Source organism: Saimiri boliviensis, chromosome 2 (assembly GCF_048565385.1).
Source record: "Saimiri boliviensis isolate mSaiBol1 chromosome 2, mSaiBol1.pri, whole genome shotgun sequence".
NCBI classification, from domain to species: domain Eukaryota; kingdom Metazoa; phylum Chordata; class Mammalia; order Primates; family Cebidae; genus Saimiri; species Saimiri boliviensis.
The window spans coordinates 12880422-12895001 of NC_133450.1; the positions used below are offsets into that span (position 1 = coordinate 12880422).

The 14580-nt window shown below is 37.7% G+C and overlaps 1 protein-coding gene across 8 annotated transcripts in view; it reads left to right on the forward strand.

Moving 5' to 3' along the window:
* DENND4A (DENN domain containing 4A) overlaps positions 1-14580 on the forward strand; it is a 138411-nt gene that overhangs the window by 51466 nt on the left and 72365 nt on the right. For all 8 annotated transcript variants that reach the window (XM_039469196.2, XM_039469197.2, XM_074392788.1 and 5 more), the window contains 5 exons: positions 2205-2271; positions 3435-3493; positions 6061-6205; positions 6471-6646; positions 13643-13743. In XM_039469196.2, the coding sequence (XP_039325130.2) occupies positions 2205-2271; positions 3435-3493; positions 6061-6205; positions 6471-6646; positions 13643-13743 (548 nt within the window). The remainder of the gene's footprint in view (positions 1-2204; positions 2272-3434; positions 3494-6060; positions 6206-6470; positions 6647-13642; positions 13744-14580) is intronic.

A 14580-nucleotide genomic window follows, 5' to 3' on the forward strand; every position in this document is an offset into this window, starting at 1 on the left:
AGTACACTTTGGTGCCACTGCCTTGATTCATACTAAGTCACCAGCAGTTTTACCCTCAGTGCTCTTGTACTGTCAGTGCAAATGTCAATATCATGTGAAAAGCAAATGACATCATATGATTTTGTTGTTGTTGTTGTTGTTGTTTTTCTTTTTCTTTTTTTTTTTTTTAAATGGAGACGGGGTTTCACCATGTTGGCCAGGCTGGTCACGAACTCCTGCTCTCAGGTGATCCGCCCGCCTCGGTCTCTCAAAGTACTGGGATTATAGGTGTGAGCCCACCACACCCGGCCTTTGTTTTCTTTTTTGACACAGAATCTGATTCTGTTGCCCAGAGTGGAGTACAGTGGTGCGATCTCGACTCACTGCAACCTCTGCCTTTTGGGCTCAAGTGATTCTCATGCCTCAGCCTCCTGAGCAGCTGGGATTACAGGCGTGTGCCATGATCCTCAGCTGATTTTTGTATTTTTGGTAGAGACAGGGTTTTACCATTTTGGCCAGGCTGGTCTCAAACTCCTGACCTCAAGTGATCTGCCCAGATTGGCTTCCCAAAATGCCAAGATTACAGGTGTGAGCCACCGAGCCTTGCATGTTTTTGTTTTTGTTTTGTTTTTTTTCTTTTTGAGACAGAGTCTCGCAATGTTGTCGAGGCTGGAGTGCAGTGGCGCGATATCAACTCACTGCAACCTCTTCCTCCTGGGTTCAAGTAGTTCTCTGCCTCAGCCTCCTGAGTAGCTGGGACTACCAGTGCCTGCCACCACGCCCAACTAAATTTTGTGTTTTTAGTAGACACAAGGTTTCACTATCTTGGCCAGGTTGGTGTTGAACTCCTGACCTCATGATCCACCCGCCTCAGCCTCCCAAAGTGCTGGGATTACAGGCCTGAGCTCCCGCACCTGAACTGTTTTTGTTTTTGAAGCAGTGTCTTACTCTTGCCCAGGCTGGAGTGCAGTGGCATGATCATGGCTCACTGCAGGCTGGACCTTCTAGGCTCAAGCCATCCTCTCACCTCAGCCCCTCCAAGTAGCTGGGAGTACAGGCACATGCCATCATGCCCAGCTAATTTTTGTATTTTTTTGTAGAGACAGGTTTCACCATGTTGCCTAGGCTGGTCTTGAACTCTTGGTTGGGCTCAATCAATTCACCCGCCTCAGCCTCCCAAAGTGCTGGGATTACTGTACTTGGTTGACATATTATTATTATTATTATTATAAAAATAGTTTTGACCTTGCAGATCTTCCCTGAATGGATCTTGAAGATCTTTAGGGGTTTGTGAATCCTGCTTTGTTTTCTGCTGTTATAACTACTTTATAATTCAAGCAGATATATGTGCTGTGGTAGTCATCCCCTGCTTAACATTTGTTTAGATTATGAATACTTTAATGGTAGGCACTGGTGGCTTTATGCCTTTTTTACATTTCCTATCATGTCTTTTTACATAGTAAACAGTCAGAACATGTTTGTAAATTAATAAATTTCTAGTGTTGTATATCTAATTGGCATTTTCTCAGTTCTGAAACCAAGATGATTTTGAAATAATGTTTTAAAAATATAATACAAACATATTCAGACTGGAACAAAAATTTTTTTAAAAATCAGAAATAAAATAGCTTATTCCCCCCCACCCCATCGGAAAGATTTTTCACTCTGATTGCCTTTCTTCTCTTCCATAGTGTTCAAAACAAATCCCATAAATCTAGCTTTTTATCCATCTTATTCTGGGAGAAAACTTACAAAATCAGTAATAGAAATTTTAATGTATTATTAATAGAAGATACACTCTTCATCTTTTAGAAGCTATTAAACTGTTTCATTATTTCTGGAGCACCTTAAGTGTTTGTTGTATATAAAATATGAGCAATTGACTAAAAAGCATATTATAGGAATTTACTTTTTGGGTAATTTCCCAGTCACTGATACCTGGTATATTATCTACTTAGGCAGAGGTAAAAGTTAAAGAGACTTTTAAGATAGTGATAACAAATATTGTTGACTGTGAATACCTATTAATGTGAAAAGTCAACGGGTTTAGACAGAAGCAACTTTAATGGGATGAATGATTTTTGGTTGTTCACTTGTTTTCATAGTATTAGGGATTTCAAAATAATAGGTACTCAGGACTTTTGACTCAACTTGGACTTGTGGACCTTTACAGCATATGGTGTTCACTTTGGAATCACTTACACTTTTGTTTGTTTGTTTTCAAGGCATATTTCTCATTTTATGCATAAAGTTCCTTTTCCATCTCCTCAGAGACCACGGATTTTAGTTCAGGTAGGCTTTTTTGTTTTTGATTTGGGGACCTATGAGTTTTTATTGGCTCTGTCAAAATGTAACATAAGAATAACAGTTTTGATTGAGGAAAAAAACCTAATGAGATCTAGAGAGGACCAGATACTATACTCTGTTGCAGTTTGGGGCCTTTATATTTTATTAACTCCTCCTAGACATCTGTGTTTCTTAGAGAAAGGGGTTCAAGAATGAAAGAAGTAGGTTGAAGTAGACGTTTTGAATACACAGAAAGGAACTGTTTTCCTCTAAATTTGTTGTAGGTATTTGAAAGTTTGTGCCTTTGGCAATTATTTAATAAGTTAAATGTGTTAGAATAGATATAAGGAAAAGTTGTATAAGCATAAATTTGAAAATGTAGATAAGAGTAATTATATTATTATATTGATACAGATAAAATATCTAAAAAATATTATTTTGAGCTTTAAATTCAGTCTGAATATCCACGTCATTTCTGTCTTATTTCCTGGTATTGATAAGAAAATACGTAGCACAGTTTTATGTTTAGATACACACAAAATATTGTTTTACAGTGGAAGTTAGCAAAGTTTTTTGGTTATTGGTCCTGCACTAAGTATTTTAGTCTTTATAGGTCATCTGCTCTCTATCACAGCTATTCAGCTCGGCTGTTACAGCACAAGAGCAGCTAGGTAATTTGTAAAGAATGAGCATGCTATATTTCAGTAAAACTTTATTTATAAAAACAGGCAATCTATGGATTTGTCATGTACGCTATAGGTTTTTTGACCCTGGTATTATGATATTAAATGAATAATTTAGTCTTTCAATGTGAATTTGTTAAAATGGCATCGGGGAAACCATTGAGGACAGAAGAAAAGAGGATTCACAGTAAGAATTAGTTGGAAGGGGTCGGGACATGTTTTTCAAGAACTTTGTGACTGATATAAAAAATCAGAAATAAAATAGCTTATTCCCCCCCACCCCACCAGAAAGATTTTTCACTATGATTGCCTTTCTTCTATCCCGTAGTGTTCAAAACAAAACCCATAAATCTAGCTTTTTATCCAAAAAAGGTGGGGATATAGTGAAACTTCATGGGCATAATCATTATTCAATATATTTTTAACAAAGTATGTTTTAAAATTCATCTTTATGTTTCAAATTCTTTATTTTAAAACTTCTTCCAGTTATCACCACATGATAACCTGATTCTCAGTCAGCCTGTGTCTTCACCTCTTCCACTAAGGCAAGTAAAACCTCGTTTCTATTTATTTTTCTCTCAATCTAACGTAACATCGAAATATTTTCTTTTTCCTAGCTAAAATTTCAAATTTTGATGGAAATACTTCTCATTTAACTATTTCTTCTCTAAATTCCTTTTACTTAATATTTGGGTTGTAGTTATTGAAGAAAAAAAACTTTTATAATAGTATTTTACATTTTTTATATCTGTTATTACCAAGTACATACTATTGTGTGTGTGTATATATATCTTTTTTTTTTTTTTTTTGAGACGGAGTTTCGCTCTTGTTACCCAGGCTGGAGTGCAATGGCACGATCTCGGCTCACCGCAGCCTCCGCCTCCTGGGTTCAGGCAATTCTCCTGCCTCAGCCTCCTGAGTAGCTGGGATTACAGGCACGCACCACCATGCCCAGCTAAATTTTTTTTGTATTTTTAGTAGAGACGGGGTTTCACCATGTTGACCAGGATGGTCTCCATCTCTTGACCTTGTGATCCACCCGCCTCAGCCTCCCGAAGTGCTGGGATTACAGGCTTGAGCCACCGCGCCCGGAGTGTGTGTATATATATCTATATGTGTAGATTATGAGAACAATTGTTTTTAGCTTTAATTGACCTCTGAAGAATATTCAAATGTAATTAACTTTTTTCTTTTTAAGATGCAATTAATTTTAAACTTAACCCAAAAGAAAAAATAGTTCTAATTATTAAGCTGTAGGACAGTGTATTTTATAACCTTAAAAGTTCAGATAAATTATGAACTATGTTTTCTCTACAATATCCTTTCTTGAAATTTGATTAGGTGTGTAATCTTTTTCATTAGAGAAATGGTTACAATCTAATTAAGTTATATAGCAGATACCTAAGGGAAACCAGCTGCCATCTTTGACATTAATTTTGTAAGAATAGCAGATTATTTCATCACTAGCTCTCAGCCCAGAGTGACCAGTGTTTTCTTAACTTTGAGCTGAAAATAAACTAGAAACATTGACTGATACTATGTATGTCACTCTAAATTACATAAAGGACTTTTTTTTTAAGTAACAGCTTTATTGAGAGATGTTCACATATCATGTAATTCATCCAATTAAAGGGTATTATTTGATAGTTGTATTCACAGAGTTCTGCAGCTGTCACTGTAATAAATTTTAGAACATTTTTGTTACCCTAAAAAGAAACTCTTCACCCTTCAGCAGTTAACCTCCTTAATTCTCCCATCCCTAACACACACATACCCCTCTCCAGCCCTAGGCAACCACTAATATACATTCTGTCTTTGTAATCTGTCTTTACTGGACCTTTTTTTTTTTTTTTTTTGAGACGGAGTTTCACGCTCGTTACCCAGGCTGGAGTGCAATGGCGTGATCTCGGCTCACCGCAACCTCTGTCTCCTGGGTTCAGGCAATTCTCCTGCCTCAGCCTCCTGAGTAGCTGGGATTACAGGCACGCACCACCATGCCCAGCTAATTTTTTTGTGTTTTTAGTAGAGACGGGGTTTCACCATGTTGACCAGGATGGTCTCGATCTCTTGACCTTGTGATCCACCCGCCTCGACCTCCCAAAGTGCTGGGATTACAGGCTTGAGCCACCGCACCTGGCCTTTTACTGGACATTTTATATAAATGGAATCATACACTATGTAGTCTGGCTTCTTTGACTTAGATTAATGTTTCCAAAGTCTATTCATGTTACATCATGTATCAGTACTTTTTATTGCCAAATAATATTTTATTGTATGGATATACCTTGCATTTATCTGCTTATCAGTTGATAGACATTTGGGATAGTTCCACATTTTCGCTACTATGAACATCCCCAAATTTTTTTGTGGACATATGTTTTCATTTTACCAGGAGGCTTTTGTTATTAGTTTTGCTTTATTTAAAAAAAAAAATTAATCCAGTGAAAATAGCTGTTTAGCCTTATATAAACAAAATACCTGCTGGCTTACTGAACTATTTACTTTGTCAGTTCAGTATTTCGTTACTATGTAGAAGGCCTAAGTTTGTTGTTTTCATTATTAACTTGCTTTGTATGTGTATCTCATCATTTTATACCTCTTGATTTTCTATTACTATTATCATTACAATAGTAAAGATTATCTAGTCATAAATCTAAGTTTTAATGTGTATTTACCTTAAGGGAAGTGAGCCTGTAAGTCATACGGTTTTTCTGATAATCACAGTGAAAGATAAGCCATGTTCAAAAAACTTCCATTTAAGGATTTGCCTTTATACCATCCCTTTTATAAATTGCATTCTTTATTTGGACATTATCTACTTGACAGATCTTTTTATATGAAATGAAGCAGATGACTTTTCATTTTCCTTTTTGAATACAATGTGAAAGAATGATTTTGGAATCTCCTAAAACTGCATTGTTTTCATAGTGTGTTTGTGATTTAGTATTTTCCCTGCATCATAGTAGTAATCATGTTTAACAGTAAATGTATAATACCAATCATACCCGAATCAACATATATAATACAAATCAACTACTTTTGTCTATTGTTTTAGATAATGAAGTGTTTGGATCATTATTCTTTAATTATATGTTTTTGTTTGGATTGACAGTGGTGGCAAGTTTTCAACACTACTCCAGAATTTAGGCCCTGAAAATGCTGTGACACTGCTGGTGTTTGCAGTAACAGAACATAAAATTCTCATCCATTCCCTACGGCCATCCGTGCTTACTAGTGTGACAGAAGCCTTAGTATCTGTGAGTATCAGTTTCTTACTGGCAGTCAATTTAGTTTAGACTTAGTTTATATGATTTAAAGCTATTTTAATGCTTAAGTAAAATTCACAGAGTAATGAATTTGCATTTTCTGAAAGCAGTTTTGATTTCCTGACCATTAACTCTAGTTATAATTATTTAATTCATTATCAGGCATTAGGCTTTAGGTAATAATTTTTTGTGTGTGCTGACAAATTATGCTTCTGTGTCAAAAAGCTAAATACTCTCCTATCTTTGTTTATCCAAGATGATTTTCCCTTTCCACTGGCCATGCCCATATGTTCCTCTCTGCCCACTGGCTTTAGCAGATGTCTTGAGTGCACCATGTCCATTCATAGTAGGGATTGATTCAAGATACTTCGACCTCTATGATCCTCCACCAGATGTCAGTTGTGTTGATGTAGATACCAACACTATTTCTCAGTAAGTACATTTTAGTGATCCTACACCTATATTTTACAACTTTGTAGCATATGTAACTATACATTTTATGATAGGTGGGATTCTTGTAAGATATATTGTTTTCTTTGTAAGTGGGGTAATTACCATCTTTGAATCAGACCTTATTATGCTTCAATGGAATACATTTGGAGTATTAAAGAACGTTTTATTGGAAACACTATACCTTTTATACTCAGGCTTTCAATATTTAAGAAACATTTTCATGATATTTTTGCTTAGAAATGTAGCCAGGCCTTGGGAGGTGGCTTACGCCTGTAATCCCAGCACTTTGGGAGGCTGAGGTGGGCGGATCACAAGATCAGGAGTTCAAGGCCAGCCTGGACAACATGGTGAAACCCAAACTCTACTAAAAATAAAAAAAATTAGCCAGACATGGTGGGCGCCTGTAATCCCAGCTACTCCAGAGGCTGAGACAGGAGAATCTCTTGAACCTGGGAGGTGGAGGTTGCAGTGAGCTGAGATCACATCATTGCATTCCAGCCCAGGTGACAGTGTGACTCCATCTCAAAAAAAAAAAAAAAAAATTAGCCAAAGGGAAATTGAGATTATAAATAGAAAAAGTGTATTTCCCTTTAGTGATATGAGTATAGGCGAAATCACAAACTGAATTAAAGCACTATTGTTTGATTAATATTTCAATCCTATTTCCAGTCTTTTATAATACTATTAGAATACTTAAATATAAGCTGGGCATGGTAGGCAACACCTGTAATTGCAGCACTTTGGGAGGCCCAGGCGGGTGGATCACTTGAGGTAAGGAGTTCCAGACCAGCCTCGCCAACATGGTGAAATCCCATCTCTCCTAAAAATACAAAAATTAGCTGGATGTGACGATGGGCACCTGTAATCTTAGCTACTCGGGAGGGTGAGGCAGGAGAATCACTTGAACCCTAGAGGCAGAGGTTGCAGTGAGCTGAGATTGCACCGCTGCACTCCAGCCTGGGCGACAGAAGGAGATTCCATCTCAAAAAAAAAAAAAAAAAAAAAAAAAAGAATACTTAAACGTCATAGTAAAATAAATGCTTTAAAATTTTAAAATAACTTTTACATTATACATAATTTCATTATCTTTACACCCTAGGGATGCAAGGATTTTATGTTTTCATCTCTTTGCATTGAAATAATATGTAAGTTATAGCTATCAGAACTATTTTTAAAGTCTTTTTATAATTCTATATTGTTTTGTATCTCTTATTTTAAATTTAATCATAATTAATCTATTGAGGGAAAAGGAAATTGATGCACTGTCTACATTGCACCCACAGGACATGCTTATAATAACTATGATTTTGTCTAATAAAGCCCAAAAGCTGGTACAGCTTTTACACTAAAATATGTAAATGTGAAATAGGTTTTTCTCCTTTTTTTTTTTTTTTTTTTTCAAGAGACAGACTCACTCTGTCTCCCAGGCTGGAGTGCAGTAGCATGATCATACCTGATTGCCAGATTTCTGGGATCAAGCAATCCTGCCTTAGCCTCCCAAGTAGCTAGGACTACAGATGTGTACCACCATGCCTGGCTTATCTTTTCAAATTTTTTTGTAGAGAAGGGGTCTTGCAGTGTTGCCCTGGCTGGTCTGGAACTTCTGACCTCATTTGGTCCTCCTCCCTTGGCCTCTCAAAGCATTGGGATTACAGATGTGAGCCACCACACCCAGTTTTTCTCCATTTTTAAATAAAAGCTTTTTATGTTAAGCTTTTTGAAAAAAATTTTTTTTTTTTTTTTTTTTTTTTGAGACGGAGTTTCACCCTTGTTACCGAGGCTGGAGTGCAATGGCGCGATCTCGGCTCACCACAACCTCCACCTCCTGGGTTCAAGCAATTCTCCTGCCTCAGCCTCCCGAGCTGGGGTTACAGGCAGGCACCACCACACCCAGCTAATTTTTGTATTTTTAGTAGAGACGGGGTTTCACCATGTTGACCAGGATGGTCTCGATCTCTTGACCTCGTGATCCACCCGCCTCGGCCTCCCAAAGTGCTGGGATTACAGGCTTGAGCCACTGCGCCTGGCTGAAAAAATTTTTTTATTTTTTTGAGACGGAGTCTCATTCTGTTGCTCAGGCTGGAGTGTGCGGTGGCGCAGTCTCAGCTCACTATAACCTCTTCCTCCCAGGCTCAAGCGATTCTCCTGCCTCAGCTTCCCAAGTAGCTGAGACTATAGGCAAATACTACGACACCTGGCTATGTTTTGAATTTGAGTAGAGATGGGGTTTCACCATGTTGGCCAGGCTGGTCTTAAACTCCTGACCTCAGATGATCTGCCTGCCTTGGCCTCCCAAACTGCTGGGACTACAGGTGTGAGCCACTGCACCCAGCCTAAACTTTAGCTTTTTGATTTAATTATGAGATCTTAGATTAGTTGTCAGTCTTGTCATATGTCAAAACCTCAAGTGCCTAAACCATTAGAAAAGTTTAGCAGAAAATGAATAGTCTATTATAAAGCATACATACTGTCAAAAAGTTTTTATTCATGGAAAGGCTGACCAAGAAAATATGAAATATATTTTAGGCATAAAAACCATTTTACATCTGGCATCAATAGATTAAATGATTTTTTACCATCAATATTTCATTCTTTACCAGAACTGTTTAATACTTTTAAATATTTAAGTAATATAACTTTTTGTTGCCAATTTAATGTTAACATTGTGTAATATTTTTTAATTGAAATTAACAGTGGTAAAAGAGTGTATACTGTGTTTATTATGGTAATAAGTTGTATGTTCCCCTTTAAACCATCTCTTAATTTGTTAAAAGAATTTTCTTGGCTGGATGTGATGACTCATACCCGTAATTCCAACACTTTGGGAGGCTGAGGTAGGAGGATCACTTGAGGCCAGAAGAGACTCTGTTTATACAAAAAATTTAAAACTTAAAAAAAGAATTTTGTCTTCCTACTTATTTTCTTTTTCTTTCTTTCTTTTTTTTTTTTTGAAGTTGCCAAAATCTGAACTCTTTTCTTTCTGCTTTGATCACTAATGAGTTAAAGAATCAATGAAGGCCGGGCGCGGTGGCTCAAGCCTGTAATCCCAGCACTTTGGGAGGCCGAGGCGGGTGGATCACGAGGTCAAGAGATCGAGACCACCATCCTGGTCAGCATGGTGAAACCCCGTCTCTACTAAAAATACAAAAAAAATTAGCTGGGCATGGTGGCGCGTGCCTGTGGTCCCAGCTACTCAGGAGGCTGAGGCAGGAGAATTGCCTGAACCCAGGAGGCGGAGGTTGTGGTGAGCCGAGATCGTGCCATTACACTCTAGCCTGGGTAACAAGAGTGAAACTCCGTCTAAAAAAAAAAAAGAATCAAAGAAACATGAGTTGTTTGTGCTCATGAATTCTTGACATTATCACCCTCCCAAACCGGTGGACGACTAGGCTAGTGAACTGACAGCCTTCTAATTTCCTTAAGTTAGAATTTCTGAAGCCCCAGCCTGAAATTTGAAAGAAAAACAAATCCCAAGTATGGAATTTTTGGTTTCTTTTTCCGCTCCCTGTCTGTCTTAAATATATGTAATGCAGACTATGTTTTAAATACCAAGGAATTTCTGAAGAAAGGGAAAGAAATTAATACGTATGTACTAAGTGTAAGGCTACATGCATAGCCTAAGTTATCTTATGTTATTGTCCATACTTCGTGAGGTAGTTCTTATTAACCCCTCTGACAGATAAGGAAACCAAAGCTTAGATCTGTAAGCAGCTTATCAAAGGGCACATGGCTTATACTGTCAGAACTGGGTTTTAAAGCCATTACTGTTTGACTCCAAAACTAATGCTTTTACCACTAATTTTTGGGTAACTATGTAATATGTGTATGTCATAAAAAAATAGAGTAATCAGCCGGGCGCGGTGGCTCAAGCCTGTAATCCCAGCACTTTGGGAGGCTGAGGCGGGTGGATCACGAGGTCAAGAGATCGAGACCATCCCGGTCAACATAGTGAAACCCCGTCTCAACTAAAAATACAAAAAATTAGCTGGGCATGGTGGCACGTGCCTGTAATCCCAGCCACTCAGGAGGCTGAGGCAGGAGAATTGCCTGAACCCAGGAGGCGGAGGTTGCGGTGAGCCGAGATCGAGCCATTGCACTCCAGCCTGGGTAACAAGAGCAAAACTCTGTCTCAAAAAATAAATAAATAAATAATAATAATAATAATAATAATAATAATAGAGTAATCTTCTAAGTGAAAGTCATCATGTATGAGTAAATATGCATTTACTCATAAGATGATCTTTTTGTTTGTTTGTTTGTTTGAGAGGAAGTCTGGCTCTGTCACCAGGCTGGACTGCAGTGGGGCAATCTCAGCTCACCTACTTCCGGTTCAGGTGATTCTTCCGCCTTAGCCTGCCAAGTAGCTGGGACTGCAAGCATGCATCACCACGCCCAGCTAATTTTTTGTATTTTTAGTAGAGACAGGGTTTCACCATGTTGACCAGGCTGGTCTCGATGTTTTGACCTTGTGATCTGCCTGTCTCGGCCTCCCAAAGTGCTGGGATTACAGGCGTGAGCCACCACGCCCAGCTAAGATGATCTTTCTTATAAGAAGATGATCATAGACCAAAGTCAAGTACTTCATAAAATTCCTTTACCCAGCTAGGTTTTAGAGCCAAGATAACAAGGGGAAGAGGCAGAAATTATGGCAGTAAGTAACAGTAATTAGATGTGATCAGATGATACTAAGATGTTCTTCATTCATTTATGCCACAAACATATCCCAAGTGCCCTTCTTTGCTAGGCACTCGGAATAAAATGGCAAACCACATATTTTCCTTTCTCTTAAGACACTCATAATTAAGTCTAGCAAGATAGGCACTATGCAGTAAATGGTAAGACACAGTGGTAAAGCTGTGTTACAGAGTTTCATCAAGAAAATGATTTTAAAAGTGTTTCTACCTTGCTTTCTTACTATAATACAGGATTCCATGCTGTTGGTCATTGTAAATGTAATCACACCTTCACAGCAGGACATCTGCAATTTGATTCTGCCCTATCTATTTTTATTCTCATTTATAGAAAGATAGATGGAGGAAATTGCAAGATAGTCATTCTTTGTCACCTTAAGCTTTCTTATCCCACTGTTTTTTCTTTGTTTACTTTTAAAAGTGATATTTGCCCTTTTTTGTTCAGTGGAAAGTTTCAGAGAATATAAAAAGGTTCACCAAGTTCCACTATACACCTGTGCTGTGTTATTCTATAGTGGTTAGGATATGAGTGATACACTTTTCTTCTCTTTTTCTATACATTTTTCAAGTTTTCTAAAATGAATATTCATTGCTTTTGAAATTAAAAAAATGATTCAATAAATAAAAAGTAGAGTCAGCCGGGCACAGTGCCTCTCGCCTGTAATCCTAACAGTTTGACGGGAGAGAACAGGATGAATCCTTAAAATGTGGAGTTCAAGTCAAGCTTGGGCAACAAAGCAAGACCTCATCTCTACAAAATAAAAATTAGCAGCCTGTAGGGGTCTGCACCTGTAGTCTCAGCTGTTTGGGAGGGTGAGGTGGGAGTACCGCTTGAGCCTGGGAGTTAAGCCTGCAGTGAGCCATTATCATGCCACTGCACTCCACCCTGGGTGACAGAGTAAGATGTTGTCTCTTAAAAAAAAAATGTGGAGTCATCAAAGCTATCTTTAAATCCAACTGTATTGTAATAGCTATAATAAAGGAGATTATAGGAGCCTGTCCCAGAAACAAAGATACAATAGTTCCTCCCTTATCCACAGTTTGGCTTTCCATGGTTTCAGTTATCTGTGGCCAACTGCAGTCTGTAAGTAGGTGAGTACAGTACAATAAGTTATTTTGAGACGGAGAGCCCACATTCACACAATGTTTATTAAAGTATGTTGTTATGATTCTATTATATTATAAATTATTGTTTTTAACCCCTTACTGTGCCTAATTTATAAATTGAACTTTATCATAGGCATATATGGTTGGGAAAAAAACATCATAAATATGGGGTTCGAACTGTCTGTGATTTCAGGCATCCACTGGGAGTCTTGATATCTATCCCCTGCAGATAAGGGGGAAACTGCTTTGTCATTTTTTTTTTTTTTTTTTTTTGAGACGGAGTTTCGCCCTTGTTACCCAGGCTGGAGTGCAATGGCGCGATCTCGGCTCACCGCAACCTCCGCCTCCTGGGCTCAGGCAATTCTCCTGCCTCAGCCTCCTGAGTAGCTGGGATTACAGGCACGTGCCACCATGCCCAGCTAATTTTTTGCACTTTTATTAGAGACGGGGTTTCACCATGTTGACCAGGATGGTCTCGATCTTTCGACCTCGTGATCCACCCGCCTCGGCCTCCCAAAGTGCTGGGATTACAGGCTTGAGCCACCGCGCCCGGCTTGTCATTTTTTAATAGATACCCTCTTTAGTAGTTATATAAGTATTTCACAATGTTATACTTTATTCAAGTAATTTAATATTATATTTCTTTTTTGAAAGAAACAAAAATGATCCTTACTTATACTCTTAGGAAACCAAGAAACTTATTTAAATATACCAGAGTATTTTGATAAGTTCTGTGGATCATGAGTTTATTGAAAGTTTATCGAAAGTGTTTGTAGTGCTTTTTCTTATAGCATATAAGAAAAAACCTTAGTAGTAGGATTTTTCTAATATTTAGGTGTCTAAGCACACTTAAATGGGGATTAAGAGTAAAGATCACCATATTAAGCTTTGTGGTGGTTAGCAAGATTCCAAAGCAACTGGAATTTACTCAGTATTAATATAAATTTTTGAGCTATGTTTAATACAAGGTTCTACCCTCATACAAATTAATTTTTAAATATTTAGCATGCCAATTTACTCCTGTATGATTTTTCTCTTGTTAATTGGAATATTTTATGTGTTTTTCATTTTTCATTCAATGTTTTATCTTTTGCCATTTTTTATATATAACAGATACATACTTTCCTCCTCCAAAAGACCATGTAACAAATACATTTCTGTTGTTATTTAATCTTAGAACTGGTGACAAGAAAAATGTAGCCTGGAAGATACTTCCAAAGAAGCCATGTAAAAATCTGATGAACACACTGAATAATTTGCACCAGCAATTGGCAAAATGTAAGTGGATAACTTAATTAAAGGGTGTAATTTAATCTGAAAAAGGGACTCCAATTACTTTGCTTATAAAAGAATAATGTTGGGGCCAGGCGAGGTGCCTGTAATCCCAGCACTTTGGGAGGCCAAGGCGGGTAGATCACGAGGTCAAGAGATAGAGACCATCCTGGTCAACATGGTGAGACCCCGTCTCTACTAAAAAAAAAATACAAAAAATTAGCTGGGCATGGTGGCGCGTGCCTATAATCTCAGCTACTCAGGAGGCTGAGGCAGGAGAATTGCCTGAACTCAGGAGGCGGAGGTTGCGGTGAGCCGAGATCGTGCCATTGCACTCCAGCCTGGGTAACAAGAGTGAAACTCCGTCTCAAAAAAAAAAATAAAATAAAATAATGTTTTATAATTACTTATAAAAGAATAATGTTTATTTTATCTAGCAGAAAGTGGTTTTACAATTTTAAAGGCAGATGATTATTAAAGCAAAATTTGTTAGAAGTTGAATGAGAGATTTATAAAATACATATTTTATATATACCAAACTTTTATAGAACCATATTAGAATAATAAAGTACAAAAGGATGTTAAGGTAGTTGTTTAATTTTACCATTACTGAAATACCATGGAAAAAATGCAAGTTTCCACCTATATATTGTTTTTTTTTTTCTTTTGAGACAAGGTCTTGCTTTGTCACCCAGATTGTAATACAGTGGCACAAACATGGCCCACTACAGCCTTGACCTCTTGGGCTCAAGTAGTCTTGCCACTTCAGCCTCCTGAGTAGCTGGGACTGCAGACACAATGAGGCACGACACCTGGCTAATTTTTCAATTCGTTCTAGGGACC